The 24399-nt window shown below is 40.3% G+C and overlaps 2 protein-coding genes across 4 annotated transcripts in view; one reads left to right on the forward strand and one right to left on the reverse strand.

The window, feature by feature from the left end:
- Positions 1 to 9612: 9612 nt before the first annotated feature.
- On the reverse strand, positions 9613 to 10821 carry LOC126161851 (dynactin subunit 3-like). Its single transcript, XM_049917961.1, has 2 exons — positions 10493 to 10821; positions 9613 to 10420 (listed from the first exon to the last, which is right to left on the reverse strand). Exons 1-2 carry the CDS (start codon positions 10500 to 10502, stop codon positions 9852 to 9854), a joined length of 579 nt encoding a protein of 192 aa, XP_049773918.1. The 5' UTR covers positions 10503 to 10821; the 3' UTR covers positions 9613 to 9851.
- A 279-nt stretch (positions 10822 to 11100) lies between these two features.
- LOC126161850 (sodium-dependent phosphate transporter 1-B) overlaps positions 11101 to 24399 on the forward strand; it is a 282548-nt gene continuing 269249 nt past the window's right edge. For all 3 annotated transcript variants that reach the window (XM_049917956.1, XM_049917960.1, XM_049917957.1), the window contains exon 1: positions 11101 to 11219. The gene's annotated coding sequence lies outside the window, so the exon portion shown is untranslated. The remainder of the gene's footprint in view (positions 11220 to 24399) is intronic.

The raw sequence follows: 24399 nt of genomic DNA on the forward strand, positions 1-24399 counted from the left end.
CGAACAGTGATTTAAAGGTTATTGTGTTAAATGGTCCATTACGAACTAAGTTCTCAAAATATTTTAGAAATAAAGGAAGCAGGGAAATGAACCTGTAATTAGAGGTGACATCCTTATTTTCAGTTTTACAAAGGGGTATTACTCCTGCATATCTCAGCCTTCCAGGAAATGCACCTTGATTATAGACTGTTGTTAAGGAAGGTGTCATCCAGTGGGCACGTGTACTTTGGTTGAAATACCATCAGAGCCAGAGGAGTAACTAATTTGCAGTAACTTCATGTTTTTTTTGTGATCTCTTTCGTAGTTGAGTTGACAGAAATTTATTTCTTCTAGTGAGGTATACCATGCCTATCTAAGTAAATATGATGCATTTGCTTTCAAAAGTCCATTTTTGTCCCTGTGTTTTCAGGCACTTTAGGAAGAATTCATTGAATTTAATGACCAGACATTTGAATCTAATGCCGTCTGTCTCAGCTACTGTCATCAGAAAGGTGAATACATTTTGCCTTTTCAAGTTTATTCATTTCATGTATAGTAATGCTTTTAACTCTTCACTTTGTTAATGAAATTTTGTGCATAGAGCTCAAGTTCTATTTTTCACATGACACAGTGGGGAATTTTGCAGTACTGCTTGCAGAGCATTTTGATAATACCTTGTCCTGTATATTAAATGAAGTTCACTCTCCATGGCAAAAGGTTTTTCCAACACAGATGTTAGCCACCCTCTCTGTTGGCTTCCTCTGTGATTTCCCCTGACTTCCCATAAAGAAAAACTGGATTCATAGTGTTGTAAGAACATTTTAAGGAAAGAATTAAATTTCTCGTCTGCTGTGTGCCACTATAAATTTCTTCTCACTGTTCATCTGTAAATTATTTCTTAAGTATTGTGACCGTGTAAACACATCTGCTTCTGGGAAATTCTGCTTCTCACTTCTAAATCCATTTGTAGGGATGCTTTATCACTGCCAAAAGACCATCATGGTCAGACAAATAATTTATTGTATTGTCCACATTTCATGAAAGAAAGTGGAATTTAGAATTAAACTCTCAATCACTATTATATCATTCGATTCTTTTTGGGAATGTTAATGTGGGGACAAAGAACAAAGTTGAAAATCAGTAACTCTACGTGTTTTCGATTAGAGATTAAATTAGTACTGAAATCTCCACATAAAATGATAGGGTAGTTTGATGATTGGTTTGGACACAATAGTGCTTTATTTGATATAGAAGTGGCTCCCTTTTTTTCAAGCTAGGATCTGACTTACTCAGCCAGTTACAGAGGGACCTACAGTCTAATGTGTACTTCGAACTAAGGTGGACTTCAGTGCAATAAGTAAAAGAAGAAGTCTTACGGGCAAGATTTAATGTTGGGTTTGTGGATTTGAATGATACTCTCTCCCAATTAGCCTGCAATTTCTTTTACGCAAAAACATGTTAGGCAAAAACATTTCTTGACACAATGGCACTTCAGGCAAGCTGGAGAACTCTTGTATGGATCACAAGGACCAGACGAGCATCCTGTAAGTTGTCGGCCAGTAGAACCAGTGAAAAGAGTACAATGGAGGCACCAGTCAAAGGCATATGACAAAATATATGTCCCAACGGGACATGGAGATGGTTTTACAGACATTGCTTAACTAAAAATTATTCATTTATGTAATACTTTTAGAAAGGAATATTCATGGTGAGTGTGTATTTCCTTTATTAGGGTGAAGGATGGCATTATGCCACATCAATTTTAATACATAATTTGATTGGTAAGTTGAAGAATTTGAGCTGGCCAGTCAGTTGTAAGGACACACCTAGAGCACATTTTACAAAACACTGTGGGAGATAAGTTAATAGTCAAACTTCATTGCTAGGCCTGGTATAAGGCACTTTGTGTGCTGAAGGGTTGCTCATGACTTTGGGCATGGGTGCAAGCTATAAAAGTCATGATAGCCTTGCTGCTAATGCCAGAAGTATGGTCCAGCATCAGCCACAGCCACAGACATGCAACAGCCACTATCTGTCATCTTGAGCATACAGCCAAGCAACAATGCCTATGGACCTGTCTAGTCCCAGTCTAAGACATAATTTTCACCAAAATAAATTCCTGTGGCTGGTACACCTAATCCATTGTACAGGTTGGGAGAGGGGCCTATGAGACATTTTGAAGGCTGCCATCCTGAATGCAACTCCTAATTTTCAAAGGGAAAGCAGTCATCTGATGTATTATACAAACAGGATTGCCTAAGAAGAATAATTGCACCTTATATTTCAGTATAGCTTTATTCATTCTCAAGTTATGACTGATATTTATTCCTTGCAGTTGATATGAAAGTTGATGACATTAATACAAGCTGGACACATTGATATTATCTTGATATCAGCAGAAAGGAACATCTGTATTATTGCTGATGATTTCAACCACCACTAGCCAGACAGACCACCCTTAACACTTAAATCTATGTCCAAAATTAACAAATATCTTTTCTTCAGAAATGTTTTTCTTGCCATTGCCAATCTGTATTTTAAATCCTCTCTATTTCAGCCATCACCAATTGTTTTACTGCCCAAATAGCAAAACCCTTTCGGTCCCTTCACGTGTATCATTTCCTAATCTAATTCCCTCAGCATCACCTGATTTAATTCCAGTACATTCCATTATCCTTGTTTTGTTTTTGTTGATGTTCATTTTATATTTTCCTTTCAATACACTGTCCATTTCGTTCAAATGTTCTTCTGAGTCTTCTGCTGTCTCTGACAGAATTACTGTGTCATCGGCAAACAGCAAAGTTTTTATTTCTTCTCTCTAAACTTTAATTCCTAATCCAAATTTTTCTTTGGATTTCTTTACTGCTTGCTCTATGTACAATTGAATAACATCAGAGACAGGCTACAACCCTGTCTCACTCTCTTCTCAACCACTGCTTCCCCTTCATGCCCTCGGCTCTTATAATTGCTGTCTGGTTTCTTTACAAGATATAAATAGCCTTTGCTCCCTGCATTTTACTCCTGCTACCATCAGAATTTCAAAGAGAGTATTCCAGTCTATATTGTCGAAATCTAAGAATACATGTGCTACAAACATAGGTTTGCCTTTCCTTAACCTATGTTCTAATATAAGTCGTAGAGTCAGTTTTGCCTTGCTTCTTCCTACATTTCTCTGAAATCCAAATTGATCTTCCCCCAAGGTCAGCTTCTACCAGTGTTTTCATACTTCTGTAAAGAATTCATATTAGTAATTTGCAACCATGACTTGTTAAACTGATGGTTGGGTAATTTTCCAGCAACTGCTATGTTTAGAATTGGAATTATTATGTTACTCTTTACGTCTGAGGGTATTTCGCCAGTTTCACACATCTTGTACATGAGATGGAAGAGTTCTGTCATGGCTGGCTCTCCCAAGGCTATCAGTAGTTCTGACAGAATTTCGTCTGCTCCAGGGGTCTTGTTTTGACTTACATCCTTCAGTGCTCTATTAAATTCTTCTCACAGTATCACATGTCCCATCTTGCCTTCATCTATGTCCTCTTCCTTTTCTATAACATTTCCTCCAAGTTCACCTCCCTTGTATAGACCATCTATATACTCCACCTTTACTTCCTTTGCTCAATACTGGTTTCCCATCTAAGCTCTTGATATTCATACAGCTACTTCTCTTTTCTCCAAAAGTATCTTTAATTTTCCTGTAGGCAATATCTGTCTTTCCGTTAGTGAAATATGCTTGTAAATCCTAACATTTGTCCTCTAGCCATTCCTCCTTAGCCATTTTGCACTTCCTGTCTCTCATTTTTGGATGTATGTATTCCCTTTTGCCTGCTTCATTTTTATATTTTCTTCTTTCATTAAATTCAGTATCTTCTTTGTTACCCAAGCCTTCTCTTTCTACCTATTTGATCCTCTGCCTCCTTCACTATTTCATTTCGCAAAAGCTACTCTTTCATTTTCTATTGTATCTCTTTCTCCTGTTCTTGTCAATCATTAGCTAATGCTCCCTCTGAAATTCTCAACCATCTCTCTTTCTTTCAACTTATCCAGGCCCCATCTGCTTAATTTCTACCTTTTTGCAATCTCTCTCATTTAAGTCTACAGTCCATAACCAATAAATTGTGATCAGAGTCCACATCTGCCCCTAGATATGTCTTATAGTTTAAAATCTGGTTCCAGAATATCTGTCTTACCGTTATATAACAAATCTGAAACATTCTGCTGTCTCCAAGTCTCTTATGTATAAAACCTTCTTTCTTGATTCTTAAAAGAAATGTTAAAGATGATTAAATATGCTCTGTGGAAAATTCTACCAGCTGGCTTCCTCTTTCATTCCTTTCCCCCCAGTCCATAATGAATGTATATCATCATAACTGATCTTATTAGGTACATATCTATCCTTTGTACTTGTAGTAACTGCCCTTTGTACTTTAGTAAATATTGTTGTTATAACTCCCTCTCAACCTCGGTATAAGTTCAATGCAGACATCATCAATGAGGTCAGGATTATCTTTTACCATGACGACTAATATATTCATATTATGAGTGAGCTTCCAAGCTATTTTTCACACGCTATTTTCTAAGAAAGTATTAAGTATTGTTTCATATATGATACCCTGACACACACACACACACACACACACACACACACACACACCACTTACAGAACCATAATTATCTCAACTGATTGTTGGACAATTAATACTTCCTTAAAATAAATGACAATATGACTGAGAAACATGCATTGGTGAACTGAAGATCTGCTCTAAAGCTTTGGTAACTAATAGAAGGAACTGATTAAAAAATTATGCTCTTCCATAATGCTGTGCCTTCACCAAAAAATCCCATATTCAGCTTCAATTTCTATCTCAGCGGATTTTAGCTTCTTGCCTACTATGACAAAGACACACACCCTTTTAGTGTATCCTTTCAATAGACAATTCTGTCAATTTTAAATTTTAGCCAGTTTTCTGTACTTAGTATTATATGAGCAAAACTATTCTTTAGGACTGCTTCAGACTCTTGGGCTTTGTTGTGAATGCTTAGGCATTTCACTGAAGGTAAATACCAACACAGAGGTGTTGGTAAAACAAATCAATTAAATTTTTCATTGTCATATTTCAGCACATCATGGAGCTGTCAACTGAAAGTAAATGCCAAATAATTTCTTTTGGAATTGAGTAATTAATAACTGATAGATTTTTAAAAAAGAAAAAAAAAAAAAAAACTGGTGAATTAAGAAATAGAGACTCTTCAATCTTGTTTATAACAGGATGCCTAATCGTAAAAGCAATAGATGAAATGACACTGCATTTTACGTCTTTGCATCCATAATACTGGCATGAATGATCATTATCTTGTGACTGGAGAAGAGCCTCTTCATACTTTCCATCAGAGCCATAACACAGTTTATGCTGAAACTTGAAAGTACTTCCCACGCATTTTCCTGAATTTGGATGTGTTTAGCACTTTAGAAGCCTATCTGAGAATCATGCCTTCAGGAAACCTACCTCAATTAAATACATCTTCCCTTCTGCATTCCCTTCCTTCTTCCTGAACTTAGGCTGTATCACACACGATAAACACATATGCACTCTAAATCTTAAGACCGCCAAAACAGCATAACAGCAGTGGATTAACCATTCACCACACATGCAGGGTGTATGACAAGCTGGGAAAAAATATCTACTTATGGGGCAGTGCAACAGTGTAAACTAGTAACTGCAAATTAAGATATTTTAAGCTCCTCTGATATACCACACATAACCAACACACACAATATTTTTATGTGTGTATCTGCATATGGTGACTGATTTACCAGACCAGATATCTGAGTATGCATGCTTGTAGCAGCAAAGCATCACCTTTCACATTGTTAACTGAACAACGCACCATGCAGGCAGTGAAAGAACATCAAGAAGAATACAGAATGAACCAGACATTAAAAAAAAGAAAAGAAGCGTATGTACTTGCTAGGCGTCTACTTATTATCAAAGTGCCCCAGTTACTCAATGCATGTTGCAGCTGAAACAACAAATCAAGTATTCAAATCGTAGTTTCACCATACAGCTTCAGAAATAATCCTGATGCAGTTTCACACAGAAGCCAAGAAACTGCAATCATCTGAAATTGATGTTATTAAGAATTTTATTAATAAAATTCCTAGACAGGCAAATTGATCATTTTATGGTGGATTCAGCATAATGTCAAGTTACTCGAAAACTTTTTTCGCATTAATCTCTATCTGTCTCTATGTTGACTGGAAAGTAGTAATAATCTTGTCCTACTTTGCATTCTTGTACTTTATACAGCCCTGTGCCATTATATTCTTGGTAAATTTTGCACACTAAAGAAATAAATGCCAACATTAATTCTCTGTCTTTAAAGACTGTCACAATATTTATACTACATATACACTGAGATGAAAAAAAGTCTTGGGGTAGCAATAAGCACATACGCGTGTGGTGGCAGTATCACATACAACAGATATAAAAGGGCAGGACATTGGTGGAGCTGTCATCTGTTCTTAGGTGATTCACGTGAAAAGGTTTCCGATGTGATTACACAACAGAAACTACCAGACTTTGAACATGGAATGGCAGCTGGAGCTAGACACATGGGGAATTCCATTTCAGAAATTGTTAGGGAATTCAATATTCTGAAACAGACAAACAACGCTGCATGAAATAACTATAGAAATCAATGTGGGATGTATGACAAACATATCTGTTAGGACAGTGCAGTGAAATTTGATTTTAATGGTGTATGACAGTAGACTATCAACGAGAGAGCCTTTTCTAACAGGAAGACACTGTCTGCAGAACCTCTCCTGGGCTTGTGATCATATTGGTTGGGCCACAGACAACTGGAAAACCATGGTCCTGTCACAATTTCAGTTGGTGAGAGCTGACAGTAAGGACCGAGTGTGGTGCAAACCCCATCAAGCCATAGACCCCAAGTTGTCGACAAGACATTGCGCAAGCTCCATATTGGCATGAGCTGCGTTCACATGGCATGTACTGTGTCCTCTAGTCCAGCTGAAATGATCGTTGACTCGACACAGTCATGCTTAATTACTTGGAGACCATTTTCGGCCATTCATGGACGTTGTGTTTCCAAACAACGATGCACCATGTCACCAGGCCACAACTGTTCACAACTGATTTGAAGAACATTCTGGACAATTCAAGTGAGTGATTTAGCCATCCAGATCACCCGACATAAATCACATTGAACATTTATGGGGTCTGTTCATGTACAAAAATCCTGCACTGGTATCACTTTCACAATCATGGATGGCTATAACAGCAGCATGAGCCACTATTTCTGCAGGAGACTTCCAACGACTTGTTGAGTCCATGCCATGTCAATTTGTTGCATTACGCCGGGCAAAAGGAGGTCCGATATGATATTAGGAGGTATCCCGTAAGTTATGTCACCTCAGTATATATTAGTGACCTATGGAAAAAGACAGTACCAGAATTTTCACAAAGCTTTAACAACTATCAGAAGGGAGTTAGACAGTCTGGATTAAAAGGTTATAGCATGCTTCCTATATGAATGCAACAGGATATCGAAAACACGGTAAGTTTTTAAAAAGAAAAATTCCTCATTACTATAAAAAAAACTGAATTTTTAGCGTTCTAAACTAGTCTAATGTTTGACAGAAGGATTTTATAGTAAAAATCAAGTAAAAATTAAATTTCCATTAACTTAAGAGAAGTAATTGAATATATCACAAAACGTGTACAAAAGATATCATTAAATATGTTCATATAATATTGTATTATATGTACTAGTAAGTTCACTGATACTGTCTTCTTTAACTTATGACGTATCACTACAGCACAACACTGACTTTCCCTCCTTCAAGTGTATTACATGGTAATGGGAAGGATAGCAATATACTGGTGTACAAGAAGCTAAACAGTACATGAATAGTCATACCAACGAAGGCTATCGGTAACAATATCTAAAATATCAGATTTTGTTTCATGTCATGTGGAGACACATGACGTGGTTTGATTAGTTTATTCTGCAAACAGGAATAACCTACACACCAATGAATCTAAATCAACAACACAATAGTGAAGAACTGGTGCTAGTTCAGAGCAGTTTGTACAATTTGAACAATTTTCTGTGCCTATCCATTATTCAGCACCTCCTTGTAACGTGACTTGTTGCGTCTGCCAATTCCTTTATTTGTTTTCCACTATACTTAAACCTAACAGTATTACTGTATAGAATCAAGCCTGGAACTTGAAAACATGTTATTGAAGTCAGTGACACTGTAGTCACAATGTGCTGCTGCAATTAATTACATAGATCGAAGTATAAGAGACAGTTCATACGACAATTTTCTAAGGAAAAGTACCGTACAAGAAAACTGCACTGATAAATCACAGGAAAACAAGTATAACTAAAATGATATACAAGGTAGGATGGAAAAGCCCAGCATGAAAATAAACACGAGTCAGAGTTAGGAGAGAAACGTGTAGAGCAGTTCAGCATGTGATGAAAACCCCAGCTGTCAGCAAAAGATGGTTGTTTTAGAATAGAATGAAAAAATACTCATTTGGTCTTCGATATAGCACGGAATCGAAGATGTAATTAACATGCAGCTGGCATTCTTATGTAGCATTTCACTGAATTTTAAGAAAGATAGATCAGTTATAGGTGACTTTGAAACTAAAGAACAGAGTAGTTACTGATAAGGTATGGTCCACTGGGAGGTGGTAGCCATTGCCTTCCTCCAGCCTTTGATCTGACTTACCCAGCCAGTTATACAGAGACCTACAGTTCAGTGTGGATTCTGAATCACAGTGCAACTCAGCTTTATTCACATCAACAAACATTGACACAGCTCAAAAAGTGATAAGACTTGCTTAAAAATACCAGATTTTCACAACACAGTCCACTTAACATTATCAAGAAACAGTTTAGCTGAAGCCTTCAAAACCGCTCATTGGCCTTGACAAAAAACACAGCAAAATCCAATATGCACAGTAAAGCACTATAATAAGATTGAAAGTTATTGTCATGTCAGATTCATTGAGTTTGCTTACTTACAACCACTCTGTCATGTTTCAAACTAACCTAGATCTCAAGCTACTCTATGGATCAGTGTCTCACTGCAACATACATTGCCAAACATAATACAGAAGCAAGTAAGTAATGTGTTCTCTTCCTTTTTGTGTATGTATGACATCACTGTAAAAAGGCAACATTCAGTATCCGTAGGTGTATTGACTCCCTACAAGCATTCAAATTTTAGAATCTTCTGTTAGTTATTCTTCATGAGACAACAGCAGGTAAAAATGCAGTTATTTAATTTAAAGATCACATGCAAATTTTGGTTCTGCGGAAGTAATAGGACTATACAAAGTTTCATGACAAGTTTTTATTTTATTTTATTTTATTTATTTTTTTTCCAACTCAAGAAATGGAATTTGCTGTCGGTTTTTAAATAATCACAAAATAGATTTCATTATTGTTCATTGAGAATGTGAATATGTGAAGCAAACATGACAGCATTACACTAGTTTTATTTTTTTTTAATGAAACATAGTTTACAGCATAATCCTTAGTACAAGCTTCAGGGACCAATGGGCCCTACTGTGAGTGAAGCACATCAAATACGTTAACTTTTTATTCACATTTTCAGAAATAATCGATTGACAATGCAAGCTTAATGAACTAAACACAAAGTTCCTGCAATCACATATGTATAATTAGTTTTCACAAGTAGATTTGCAAAGTTATTAAATGGTGTGCACAAATTGATCTACTGTGTCCACAGATGCAATTCGTCCGTTATGACACCAGTGCTGATAGCTAGACTAAAAGGCTTGAAAGACATTCGGAACTCGGTAACATCAGTCATCAATGACCTTGGGCTGAGCTTCAATCTCCAACCGAGTAAGACATGCATCGAATTTCACAAGTAAACGCGATATTTCTGTAATAGCGCTATTATACTCTTGTATGTAATCACGAAAGTTTCCACATAAATCGTCTGCTTTATCTTTAAGTTCTAAATTTTTAAGAGCTAATTGTTCAAGTCGCTTAGACAGTGCTGGCACATTTTTTGTATGTTCACTATTTAGTACTGGTTCTAGTTCCTTTATCTGATTTAAAAGTACAACATTATTCCTTAACAGTGGCTCAGAAAGTAGTATAGTTTGATACATAGCATCGATGTCAGCCGCACCCAACATATCATTACTAGGGTTAAGATATTTCTCGAGTTCTGATAATCTTTTCATGACGCCAGTAATTTTTTCTCGACCTGATATAGCACTCTGCAAGTGGCTGCTTGTCCGTGAAATTGCTTCTGATACAGGCGTGTAATTTTCTGGAACGTCTCGCTTTCCCAAAATCTGTTTTTCCAACAGTGTTATCCGTGCCTCGACGACGTCCAGCATTTCACTTTCGCTCATCTCACCTGAAAAAGACAGCTGGTTTAAAAACACGGTATTCGGGGAGTAAATTTTTTTTCTTACTGACATATACTTACCAGTCCCCATGACTAATTTTATTTAGACACAGTAGTCTATATCTTCAAAGACACGAATGTTCAACACCTGTCATTCCTTACGGCAGACATAAACACACCGTCCTACCCAGAGATACTGTAACGACCACCAACTGCACGAGCCGCAATTGTGAAATCGGGGTATCTCATTCCATGTTTATAAGCTTGGAATATTTTTCTCTCCTAAAACATTCCTCTTTCCTTTTGTACTTGTCTTTGCAGGTGTCCAGAGATTTTTCTGAAAGCATAGCGTCCTACGTTCTATTGATTACAGAAATTTGTAAGCCCATTTTGTTTGATATGGTTAGTACCTGCCATTGGTACCTACGCAGGAGATGATGGAAATGAAATTCGACATTTATTGCTTGAGATCATCGATAGATACGTAACACTAGAATACATTAGAAATAAGTGTGGCTCTCCATTTAAAAAAAGTCAATGGCTAGGCAAATTCGTATTTGAATATTTGTTTGTGATATGTAAATCAACAACAGCAAATGTCAATATGCTGCGCCATCGTAAGTTTGTACCTAAAACTGACAAAATATTTACATACTTCGGACTTGACTTTGATGACCGTTGTACTGAGTCGATATATCGTAGACTATCGATATCAGGTCGTGCAAGGTTTCCTACATCTGAATTCTCAGTGCTACAGCGAGAATAACAGTGTGAGGCCCGGCGTTGTTTGCTGTGACGAACGTTAAAGGTCTGTAACAGCTACAATGTCTATGTAATGAATGTATATCGAAGTACCAACCTGCGATCCTTCTGTCGCCTTGTATTCTGTGATACACGACTCTCTTTAGTGCTCCATTTATGCTTTACGAATACCACGTGTTTACCATCTTAATTTTAAGTAAATCAATATTGTTCTTATTTTAAACTACAGGAAAATTGTCTGCTTTGAAGGTAGGAATGTAGATTTACGAGCTACTACCTTAATATCTTTTTTTTTCCTTTTCTGTAATGATAGCACGTAACTCCAGTCATTTGCCGCAGCGCTATAGCGATCTCAGGATATAGACGCATAATTGGCGCCAAAATGCCGTAACACCACTACGGAGATAAGAACTCGAGTGGGTAGATTGTCACGTTTTGCTGGCAGCAATCTGCGTTTCGGAATCATGTTTATGCCACCATGTGTGTAGTTAAAAAGTTGTTCAATCAAATGAATATCCACGAAGCAGCACCCGTCGTTGTTGAATTTAAAAGTCATAAAGCCTCATTTTTTTCTATCAATGTTAAGCGCTGTTAAATTGGATGTATAATTTGTCAAAATATTTTGACTGTGAAGCGGTTATATTTGCCATTGTATATATTAGAGAAATGTAATTTTTATATTTTCATATTACGCATTGCTCTGTAGCATGTTCAGAGTCGCGCTAGACGATAGGCCTCAATACAAGTCGGGGAAACGTGTACGGATTCTTTGGATGCGCTTCACACTATTAGAATAGCGGAATGTTGATATTTTTTGTCGTGATTAGGATGTCACTGTATGGGCGTACTTCTGCCAAGTACTGAGACGTTCATTAGAACGCTGAAATTGGCGTTGCAGGCAATCGACTAAGAACAACGAATTATTCCACCCATGTATTTCGTTTAATGAAACTAAGCAATAATTCCAGTTCACACGTGATGCTTTTTGGCGTTGACAGAAGCTACAGGTTTGTTTCCTCTTTACGTAAGCAGATTCATAATTAGACAGTCGGTAATTATTCTTCTTAATCTATTTGGTAAGTGTATTGTTCTATTACGAAAACTGCTGTGTTAATTCAGTGCCGCAATGCATATTCTGCGCACACGTTTAGAATATGACCTTTACTGTAACGTGGTCGTTCCGATTGGTTTGTTGCAACACACACACATTGTTGGGAGTTTAAAAAAATCACAGGTTTCTCAGGGGAGTTGTCTCGCATTGTTGATACATAGTCTTGCTTTGTTGACATATTGTCCTTCAGGCGTCATTGCATAACAAGAAATATCCTGATGAGTGGACAGCAAATGGACAACAAAAGAAATGCGATGTGATTTTACGTAGTAGCCTCATTTTACTTCATTGCTTTTTATGAGTTAACGCGCAATGTAGTTTAGCCAGAATAATCAGGGGCACCGGGGTGCTCTCTTATACTTCGCTGGTCAACATTAGGTGTAGCACCTGTTAGAACACTGATTTTATATTTGGCAGCCATGCAGAAGGACTGGTTGCGTCACTGTAGAACAAGTGCCTGTACCTGAAAACGGTATATACGCTGTACTTCAAAGAGTATCAGAAATTTGTGTGGACCAGTTTTTCAGATTCCATTGGAGATGACACGGGCACAACACTGTGGCACGTAACGTCAGCTCTTCAGATTTGTATTTCGCAATATCCTTAAATCTCTTCTTCAGGAGGGGCAGGGGATAAAAGATTACATCAGCTATGGACCAGTTAAATTTTCGATATGTCTTAAAGAGCGAAGCGAACTCAGGATTTGAATGGTGGGGCGCTCTCATATTAACTTCGCGGTGAATGGCGAAATAGTTACAAATTTCATGACAGATAGTTCAAGATACGTACAGCTTTTTGTAAGAGTTCCAATGCGTATGGTTGATGTCTTTCTTGTCTAGAACATTGGATACTTCTTTCCCATCGTTGGTTAAAATTTGTTTCCAGTACAATAAGAATAAATATTACTGCGTAGACACTGACGTATGTGACTGTATGCCAGAACAAGTAACCTCATAAAGGGCAGTCATCTACCATTTAATTCGAAGACTAAGGTGATATAAACCGTTTACATTATGATGCAGCTGTTCATTAGTTCTAATCCAGGGCTTTAAAAGGACGTTTTTTAATTTGCTTTCGTAAAGTACTATGTAATGGTTTCTGTCATGTGATGTGGTACTCTCAGATCTTACCGAATCGTGTACAATAATTAAACTATCCTCATAGCCACCGTTGACAAGCAGTGAAGTGTCATCTGCAGACAACCAGACTCTTCTGGAGCACAATTATGAGACGCATCGGCACGTTCGCTTAAGTTTGGCGTTTTCGTAGAGACAAACTAAAGTCAAATATTGCAATTCCTTCTAGAGGAATGAATGCGTTTTGTATATGCACTTTATCTTTGTCTTGTTACAAAGTTTTGTTTCCGATATTTTATTGTTTTGCAGACAGTAAGCTGTGCTGTTTGAGAACTGTTTTCGGATCATAGCTGGGCAACATTAACCAAAAAGTTAACTTCATTAAACGTTAAAGCGTTACTTGATAGTAGATTTATCGGAAGCTGAAGTTAATCGTTAACACGTAATTGCTAATAGACAAGAGCACGTAATAATCTCAGTATCTATACTGTTCAATTGATGGTCGGTCTGTACATTAGGTTGTAAAGGCTCTGTACAAGAAAGACTACACTACAGTTCGTAAAAATAAAAGGTAAGATTATCTTTGTTGTCAAAATGAAATTTTTGAAAGTAATGACTCGTAATCATCAAATACTCGTAGGTAGGCTAGTCTGAATTTCAATGATCAGGTATTCGCTTACTTAATGATGTTGCTTTAATGGAATATGCTCATCAACGATGCGCCTGCCGAATGTTCTCTTCTAAATTAAACTTTTGCTGGCGTTCAAAGTTTTTATCAGCTTTTCAGTCTTCGAATCGATGTCTAGTAAAGGAATGGTGTTCATAACAAAAGCGTTTGCTGTGCATTGGTCCACACTAGCTTGAGACACGCCGCTCCCAATTGCTGCAATGCCAAAAGACGATTAACGGTCTGAAATAATGTTAACGGACGTTAAGGATCCGTTATTTTTTTTTTTAAACGCTACTTAAAAGTTAATCCTTTACTCGAAAAGTTAACATCATTAATTAACAGATTAACTGTCTCGTGCCCAGCTCTGTTTTGGACTATACAGAACTCCAATACAAAAGGTTGCTTTAGCACGAGTATTGTGCTACCAGAACACGAGTCAAGGGCCGTCCGAAAGCTTAAAATCTGTCACACAGCAGGCATATGGGTTCGAGTTTTGGTACGGCAAACAGTTTTCACATGTTACATTCGCCTTGCACTTCAATTTTAAAAAATGAGTTATGCCTAAAGTTTAGAATGTGACTGGTATGATCATCTCATATTTTACTTACGCCGAGCTTATTCAGTTTAGTCAAACACCAATTTCCTTCCCGTTACGCATCCAGCTCAACAGCAGTCTTGTCCCACATGGTCTTGTAGCCACGACTTCGAAATCGTTGTCGGGAGCATTTCTGTTCGTATTATTGGTATAAATTGATAAATTGAACCTTATGAGGATATCGTGTTAATAACCTCAAATTACATATTCTCTGTTGTCTGCTGCCGAAATACACACAGCAAAAAGTTTTGCATCACCCTGGTTCCCAGAACTCCTGAAGAAAGACGCCTACTGTGGATACTGTATCACACAGTCCCTTTGACTACTCAGAGATGTCTCAAAATCCGCCCAAAGATGTAAAAAAGAAACCATCCATGAGCAGCGCCTATTAGACGGAGGGGGTCCGACAGGCGATCAGTTCCAGTCATTCCACCAGGAAGGAGGTACACGGCTCGTGTTGTCTGTAGTTCAACCATGCCTAGACGGTTAATACCGCTGTTCTATCGCATCCGCACTGTTAGTTTGTGCCAGGAAGGGCTCTCAACAAGGGAAGTGTCCAGGCGTCTCGGAGTGAACCAAAGCTATGTTCGAACATGGAGGAGATACGGAGGGACAGAAACTGCCGATGACTTGCCTCGCTCAGGCCGCCCAAGGGCTACTACTGTAGTGGATGACCGCTACCTTCGGATTATGGCTCGGAGGAACCCTGACAGCAACTCTACCATGTTGAATAATGCTTTTCGTGCAGCCACAGGACGTCGTGTTACGACTCAAACTGTGTGCAATAGGCTGCATGATACGCGACTTCACTCCCGACGTCCATGGCGAGGTCAATCTTTGCAACCAGGACATCATGCAGCGCGGTACAGATGGGCCCAACAATATGCCGAATGGACCGCTCAGGATTGTCATCACGTTCTCTTCACCGATGAGTGTCGCATATGCCTGTAACCAGACAATCGTTGCAGACGTGTTTGGAGGCGACCCAGTTAGGCTGAACGCCTTGGACACTGTCCAGCGAGTGCAGCAAGGTGAAGGTTCCCTGCTGTATTGGGGTGGCATTATGTGGGGCTGACGTACGCCGCTGGTGGTCTTGGAAGGCGCCGTAACGGCTGTACGGTACTTGAATGCCTTCCTCCGACCGATAGTGCAGCCATATCGGCAGCATATTGGCGAGGCATTCTCGCCCCCCCCCCCCCTACCCCTCATCGTGCACATCTTGTGAGTGGCTTCCTTCAAGATAACGACATCGCTCGACTAGTGGCTAGCATGTTCTCCAGGCATGAACCCTATCGAACATGGCTGTGATAGATTGGAAAGGGCTGTTTATGGACGACGTGACCCACCAACCACTCTGAGGGTTCTACGCCGAATCGCCATTGAGGAGTGGGACAGTCTGGACCAACAGCGCCTTGATGAACTTGTGGATAGTATGCCACGACGAATACATGCATACATCAGTGGAAAGGGACGTGCTACTGGGTATTAGAGGTACCGGTGTGCACAGCAATCTGGACCACCACTTCTTAAGTTCTCGCTGTATGGCGGTACAACTTTCAATGCGTGGTTTTTATGAGGAATAAAAAGGGCGAAATGATATTTACGTTGATCTCTATTCCAGTTTTCTGTACAGGTTCCGGAACTCTCGGAACCGATCTGACTCAGAACTTTTTTTGATGTGTGTACTAGGACGATCGTTTGTCTTTAACGAATGTGATAACAAATCTAGCTACTGTATATGCAGTATCAATGAAATTTAACTTGAAATAAGCAACACCAACCATAAATTTGTTTTGTATCTCCGTAAAAAGACACATCATAGAAATTTTTAAAAATCCACCTTCAGACTTATTTGCCAACGGCCTTGCCGCAATGGTAACACCGTTTCCCGTCAGATCACCGAAGTTAATCACTTGGATGGGTGACCATCCGGCCTGCCGAGCACTGTTGGCAAGCGGTGTGCACTCAGCCCTCACGAGGCAAACTGAGGAGCTACTAGTGGCTCCGGTCTCGTAGACTGACATACGGCCGGGAGAGCGGTGTGCTGACCACATGCCCCTCCATATCCGCATCCAGTGACGCCTGTGGGCTGAGGATGACATGGCGGCCGGTCGGTAACGTTGGGCCGTCATGGCCTGTTCGGGAGGAGTTTAGTTTTTAGACTTATTTTGCAATCTTATTTACATACTGGAGACCAGTCTGTTAAAGGTGTAATGCTTTCGAGTGATAAAATCGTAGTTTCTGAAGGTCGCTCAATGCATTGTTACTGCTGTGCAATCAAATTGAATAAAATGTAATAAGCTGCGTTTCCAGTAGCTGGGCTCAGCACGTTTTCATAAGTTCGTCATCCACTACCCACTGGAACTGTCCGATTTATGTTTTTCAGTTTTGTTGGATTACTATAGAGATTCATCAAATTGCCATTTGTACTTTGCCTGTCCTCGTCAAATTTACCGAAACGAATCTCATGTACACATGCACTGAAGTCGTTTGTTGCTATTTTTTGGATTTTTTTCTCCTATTTTGAGCAAAATGCTCAGGCAGGTATATTGACAAAACTTCTCGGAACAGATTTCGGTAAAGGAAGAACTCACGGCGTATCTGTCGAGCTGTAGGCAAACAGTTCTATACTGCTCGCTTGGAATGGTAACTTCTGCTAAGTTATCTTTATATTTTACGGGTAGAAAGATTGAGCTGGGTTAGACAGTAATATTCCTTTTCTAGTCTGAACGTTATATGTCTTTTTGGAGTAAGGCAACCCCTAGATTCTACAGAGTCAAGGTATGAAAAGTAAGAGAAATCTAAATTCCGACTAGTGGCAATATCCATTGGAATTCTTAAATTTACGTAACTAATTTCTGAGCTACCATTAGTTCGCATGGTGTAACAGTTGAAGAGATGCCATAGTGAAGTAATTTCCAGTTTCTCAGTTACGACCTTTGCTTTGCCTTCAGCAATCTGATGGTATTGTACTCAGTGTTGTTACCGTTGTATCACCAGCAGAACTTTCACCCCTCGCAGAGAAGAAATTAGTGAAAGTCAGTGATATTATTTCCAAAGGGTAAGTTGTCATGAAAGACGTAGACTTATTCCCGTACGTAATTTTGTTTCATTGCTATCGACGGACGAGAAGAATAAATCTTTGAAAGACGCATGAACGTGACCAGGAGCCAAAGCCTGAGCTTGACGATGAAGTGTTCAGAGACATCCAGAAGGTGAAGTTTGGAAGGTAGGAGACGAGGTACTGGCAGAAATAAAGCTGTGAGGACGGGGCGTGAGTCGTGCTTCGGTAGCTCAGATGGTAGAGCACTCGCCCGCATAAGTCAAAAGTCGCGAATTCGTATCTCGCTTTGGCACACAGTTTTAATCTGCAGGAAGTTTCATATCAGCACACACTCCCCTACAGAGTGAAAATCTCAATCCAGAAGGTGTTCAATTAAGTTTCGTTAGATTCAGGACGCCTGATATTGGACTGTGGGTTCCAGCAAACAGATGTTAAGTGTCAACGGCGATATCATGAAAAGTTTCCGAAAGGAGTACAGCACTGACAGGGAGAAAGGAAGCTAGTGTACTTGTCTTGCATAGAAGTGATTCAACCATTTGTCTGAAATGATGAAGAAAATCTGAATGGGAGCAGTTGGACGAATGAATCCTTTTGTTCGGCGATGGCGATACTTTCTCCTTGAAATAAATAAATGAAACCTATGTAGCAGAGTTAGAGGAAGCTGTAGTGTTCTAAAGGAGATTAAAAATGTACAAAAAAAGCCCGCGGAAACATTATGGAAATCTAATGTGTGTCAGACATCGTATCTGGTTTTAAACATTAGGGAAAAAACGCACGAAGTGCTTTGGAGCATCGTCTGAATTTAGTTAAATTTATTGGATCCAAGCAATACAACGTGTCTTTCCAGACATCTAATTACGTATATTGGTGCTAAAAACATTCTCTAATTGGTCTAATGCTGTGGAAAATAATTACTAATCACTGCCGGTGAATACGGCTATATTGCCAGTTAAAGATCTTGAAATTTGCAAGAATAACAGCCATTTGAGGAAGGCTGGAGCGTGGATCCACCACGCCGTGGCTCAGTTACGGCCTGTGGATATTCTTCACTCTGTCATTTTATTGAACGATCAGTTGTTCAACAGTAGCGACTAGATTACGCAAGACAGGCGCAATGTGTATGCTCCGCGAGGTGCTTGGACGTCGGCCTGGTGGTATAACAAGCAGGCGACACTGCTGTCCAAATTGGTTTTATAATGCAATGCAATAGTGTCCGTGGCAACGAACGCCAGATTGATGACGATGACTGCTACTCCGTACACGATGCTTACCTGCAAGTGTGAAAGAACCCATCATGAGATACAGATTTCAGTAGATAAGCTATTCCCTGCCCCCCCTCGAGCTAAAGCACATATACAGTGTAAGAAACATACGCGCTGTTGCTTATGATAACTAACATTATATATATCACAGTTCTTAACTTAGCCACCCCCTGCTGTGTAAACGCGCACTGTGACGTTGAAGGAAATAAAATCTTTTGGCTAAAGAAGTGATTCATCATATAGAAGTCATTGCGGAATCTCTCACCACCGATTTCCTGCGAAGATTTCGGGCAACAGGCGGGGAAGTTTGGAACAAATAATAAAGGGAGTCCTCCAGAAGCAGTGAAGCAGCGTTTGTACAGTGTCACAATCGCAGAGTTTAAAGGAGCATCGGAAGTATCATACATCTGAGCTGCAATCGCAGCATCTTCAAGCTGCACTGCAGGTATTTCACACCAGCCTTACAGCCTACGTATGACGAAGGAAAATCAATCTCGAATTGAACATGGATGGAGCAAGAGATCGGCTACGTCCTTTCCAAAGAATTCCCCCCCCCCCCCCCCCCCCCCATGCGACGTCGTCGCTTGAGACAGCAACTTGTCGACACGCGCGGAAAGAAAAGGCAGAGCTCAGAAGTTCACGTGAAGTGTATGGCGGGTTAATGATGTCACATTGACACCAAATTTCACTACCCTCCCCAGCGCCCCGTGGACAAGTCAAACGTCACACCCCCTTTTACCCACACTTCACCCCTTCTTTTGACGCCTCTGCTATGGAGGTCAGAATCGCGACGCCCACCGTTAAAATCACAAGGTTTTCTCACGAATACCGAGGAAAACATTTCAGGCAGTGTCACTCAGGATCGACACGAAAGGGCCTTAGGGGGGTGTCAGAAAGGGCGTCAATAAAACCAACCCCTCTCATGCCGTGTTGATTCCTACAAATTTAGCGCTCTAAAATTTAGTTCGCAGTGTTATGAACAAAGGGACAACATGCTTCACAGCCTTTGACACTGCTGACACCAGCGAGCGATTTAGCAGTGCTGTAAGGACACTGAGTCTCGGCAACCCCATTGAATGTGGATACAACTCTTTGGAGTACATTGCTACCGAAATTTTTGTTCTGGTGTACGTTGCCTCTAAGGATAGTTCAAAATCAATCGACTAAATTTGAACGCGATCCGAAGCAGCGACAGGTGCTTAAGCTTTTTCAGCCCTTCTGTTTCGCGCTCTCCCGTGGCGTGATCAGAGGAGTGCGATGTTGACACATGCATGAATCAAACAGCAAAGGGTCCTTCTAAGACCACCCACTTTGGCAGCAGCATCAGTCCCACTCGCCCACCTTTGTTGAGCACCTTAAAAATCTATCTTTATAGACAGAACGCGTGGCAAGAGTCCTAGGCCCCTGTAGGCAGGCTACACTCTTGCTCTTGCACCTGCTGGTAGGCCATCCAGAATGGGAGGGTTGTCGAAGTTGCCTGCCTGCGAGCGCCTATGACTTCGCCACAGGCTGTCTCTGTGCAGGTACATTTTTAAAATGTTCAACAAAAGGGGATGGCTGGTACTGACGATATTGCATTACTCTATTGCAGTGTGATTAACTATGCAATAGTCTTGTTATATTTTTTCTTCATGTTGCACATTCACGAATAATGTGGTCTACTGTTTGCTCCACTGTACTACAGCCCCATTCGGATCTGTGTGCCCAATCGTCCCTTTAGAAAACAATGATTTCCATTTTGCATGACTGGTTCTGATGCGATTTTTCTTGTGGCTGGATGCTTGTAGATGCTACGATTGGGTCAATGTGATTCACCAGCCAAACAGTCAGATTAGATCTCCAGACCTACTGTAGCAAAGAACACGTTGGTAGCGCCTGCTGAGATGTCACACGAGTTTTCTGGATTTTAGCCTGGTGTGTGGTAGACGAGAAGGAACTTGGTTGATTGGAGAGTTCCTAGGAGCTGATGCACATTGTCTATCTTACTCTATTCTCGCTCCACCACCTGTTGTAGTCTGAGACCTTGTGGTGCTAAATTAGACGAGACATGAAATCGGGCAGCTGGTGTTGATTTTAGCGTGTCTGTGACAATTCATTGTGTTGTTAAGCTGGGCATCAGTCTTGATGACATGACTGCTTCTGACCCACAGAGGAGCACAGTATTGGGCAACAGGAGACAATCTATTGTGCTGCTGTAAGTAAAGTGTCTATTTGTGCAGTCCATCTTGTTTCAGCCGGCGCTCTGATAACGCTGTTCCTAGTTTTAATTTTTTATGTCCCTTAAAGATGTTTCCTGACAGTCAAACGCTCTAGTATTACGCTTGCATGTTAAGGTTGGGAGTTGCACTTTAAATGTGCTCAACAGAAGTTAACATCTCAAGTTTTATATAGGCGAATTTGGTCTTAGGTGGAATATGCACACATCTGTTTCACTGGGGTTGGGCACAGTCTCCACTGTATTATTCATTTCCCTCATCTAGATCTTCGTAGGTGATTTCTTTCCCTTTTTCAAATGAAAAATCGAGCTGTGTGTGTCTGGATTACAGTAGGTGGCATTCAGCTTATGTGGTGCTTAGTGTATTAGTCATTTGACGGATATTGTTTTCAGAAATTTTCACTCAATAAGTGATATGTTGAATACGATATGTTGCATACGAGTTAGGCATCCGTTAAATTGAAACGTCTCCGGAAATGGAGGACGGTGGCACCTTCCAAATTCTGAATGCTTTCTTCAGAAAATTTTGATCCATCTCAGATGGAAAATTAAGTCCAACTGTGAGCACATATCTAGGCCCCGTGTGGTACGGTTTACTTTCATAAAATATAAAGTCCTAGTAATTAGTTTTCGCTACACAACATTCCTTCATCAGTTCAGTCACTTCGAATATTCTGAGAGTGACTCTTCCCTGTCTTTTCACGAAGTTTTACTTCTGTTTGACGGGGTTGCGCAGTATTTAAGCTACTGGTGTCTTATTCGGGACAATAGAGATTCACAAACCCGCCGACCATCTACATCCATTTGTACAACACACAAGCAACTGTACAGCGAGTGGCAGAAGGTAATTAATACCAATGTTAAGATACACATATGGAACGAGGTAATAAGTGTGCGTCTGTATGCGTCCCGATTTCTCTTATCCTGTTGGTGCGGTCTGTTCGCCACGGAGCCAACATTATTGTTTCTCATACTTCGGAAATGGGTTATCTAAATTTACGAAACAGGGTTTCGCGAAAACGTCGTGTGTCTTCCAAAGAAAGAAACCTTTGATTTGCAGCCAGTAACTCACTGATTCGCAATCTCACACGCCAAGAATTTGTCGTATTCAACTGGAGGAATGTTGGTACAAATTGGTATAGTGGACAAGTATCGTGCATACTGTGCGTTTATAGTCCCCCCCCCCCCCCCCCCAGCAGTAGAAAACTAGATAACAATGTGCATTGGTTACTATGCAAAAATAATTCGTTTCTCATGTTTCTGCCAAACAATTTTGTCAATTTCTGTGAAAATTCGTGTTATCGAATGATGAATCACTGCGTATATCAGTGACTCCGTGAGTGCTGAATACGAAGTCGTAAAGGAAGAGAATGAACTTAGAAGATGCAATGTCTTCCTTCAATCTTTGAAAGATGGAAGGACAGCGAACGTTGCGTCAGTGGAGAAATCATGCTGCCATTCCTAGTGTGGTCCTATATGCACGTGGAAGCCAGGCTCCAGGAATACCGCATCATATAACAAAGCGCAGATTAGATAAGCACTATTACAATTACGCCCTGCTGCGAAGAATGGAAACAAGCGGTCGGCAGAATACCTTTGTTGCCGGAGCACCGCTGATAGCTTTTTGTGATTAGTATTGTAATATAGTGTGTGTAGATCTGGGGTTAAACCCCAATGTGTGTCAGGATTTTTTTTTTTTTTTCCTGTCGATTATCGCTTCTTTCACCTTTGGCAACGATTTGTTGAGATGAAAAGTGCATAGTTGCAGTACCGTGGTTCGGTTTCCACATCGAAGTGTAGTTCTCGTCCTCCCACCCACCCCTTCCACCCTACAGTTGGCTGTGTAAATCAGTTCAAATTTTGGAGGAAGTAAAGGGCTTATCGGCAGTAGGACCACGCGTAGTAAAGAAATGCTGTGCTCCAGCCAACCATTGGATTAGCGCTATCTTACATTTCACTCTACAAAGCTATGCATATAAAGCAGCATTATTTTTAATCGATGCAGCAGAACATGGACTGAGGATATGCAAACCAAGTTGGTAAATAAAGACGTCATCAACCGTGACGTTGGTTTCGAACAACACAATGCTTCGCTAGGCATGGCGCCTTTGTCTTGGTCCAACCTTAGGCACTAGTCGTTTGTAGGTGGATCTACAGTTTAACGCAGTCCGCCTCCGTAGTTGTGGTCAGCGCAGCTATGGACGAGGGTTCGATTCCTGGTGCTGCCAACGACTTCGGTCCACTCAGCGCCATGAGGCCAATTGAGGAGCTACTTGACCGAGTAGTAGCGGTTCCGACAACGACCGGGAGAGCGGTGTGCTGATCTCACGCCCCTCGATACCCCATCCAATGAGGTGACATGGCGGACGGTCGGGCCCGATTTGCCAGTCTAGGGTTAGGACACGGAATTTTATTTCACTTTTTAAAGTTTAGCGTGGACGAGGAACCACGGCAATTCGGCACTGATCACATTAATTATTGTCAAGGCGGAAGAAGCATGAAGTGTCAGAGAAAAATCCTAGAACCCAAGTAGGATCGAACTCCAAACTTCTGGATTTGTAGTATGTCACCCACAGTGTCACTGAGAGCCTAGCCATTGACATTTGTACGAATATATTCTTACCTTGTGCGTGTCGGGTCTGGTGACCTGGCCTAGCAGGTAAGCATGTCTATGGAAATCGAAAGATTGCGGTATCGGATCCTTAACTTTTTCAGTATGTCTTATAACCTAACTTTCACCTTTCGGTGATGTGGAGATTCACCAGGAACGACACACAGGACGGACTCCATGTTAAACTCTGTTATCGTTCTCCAGTTGTGTAATTAGGGATACGCAAGTCGCCGAAGACGCGTCCAATCGAAAGACTTGCCCCAGGCCATTGAGTCACAAGAAATAAAATTATTATTATTATTATTATTATTATTATTATTATTATTATTAATAAATAATAATATCTTGTGCATGCTATACGTGTATACATAAATTGTGTGTACCGAAGGAGTTCAGTGAATTAACCATTATACAAATGGGAAAAAATGTACACATATCCTTGCGTACTAGATAGTGAAATATCGACAAGCGCGACGGAGCGTCGACAACAGTGGGGTGGATTTGTGTGCTGCGGTGAGCTAGACTAAGCGAGTTTTAAAGTATCTGGCGAAGAGCAGCAACGCATAAACATCACGTCTTGTTGCAAATTGAGGGATGGGCGACGAAGTGCTTGCGGTGTGTA

Source organism: Schistocerca cancellata, chromosome 2 (assembly GCF_023864275.1).
Source record: "Schistocerca cancellata isolate TAMUIC-IGC-003103 chromosome 2, iqSchCanc2.1, whole genome shotgun sequence".
NCBI classification, from domain to species: Eukaryota; Metazoa; Arthropoda; class Insecta; order Orthoptera; family Acrididae; genus Schistocerca; species Schistocerca cancellata.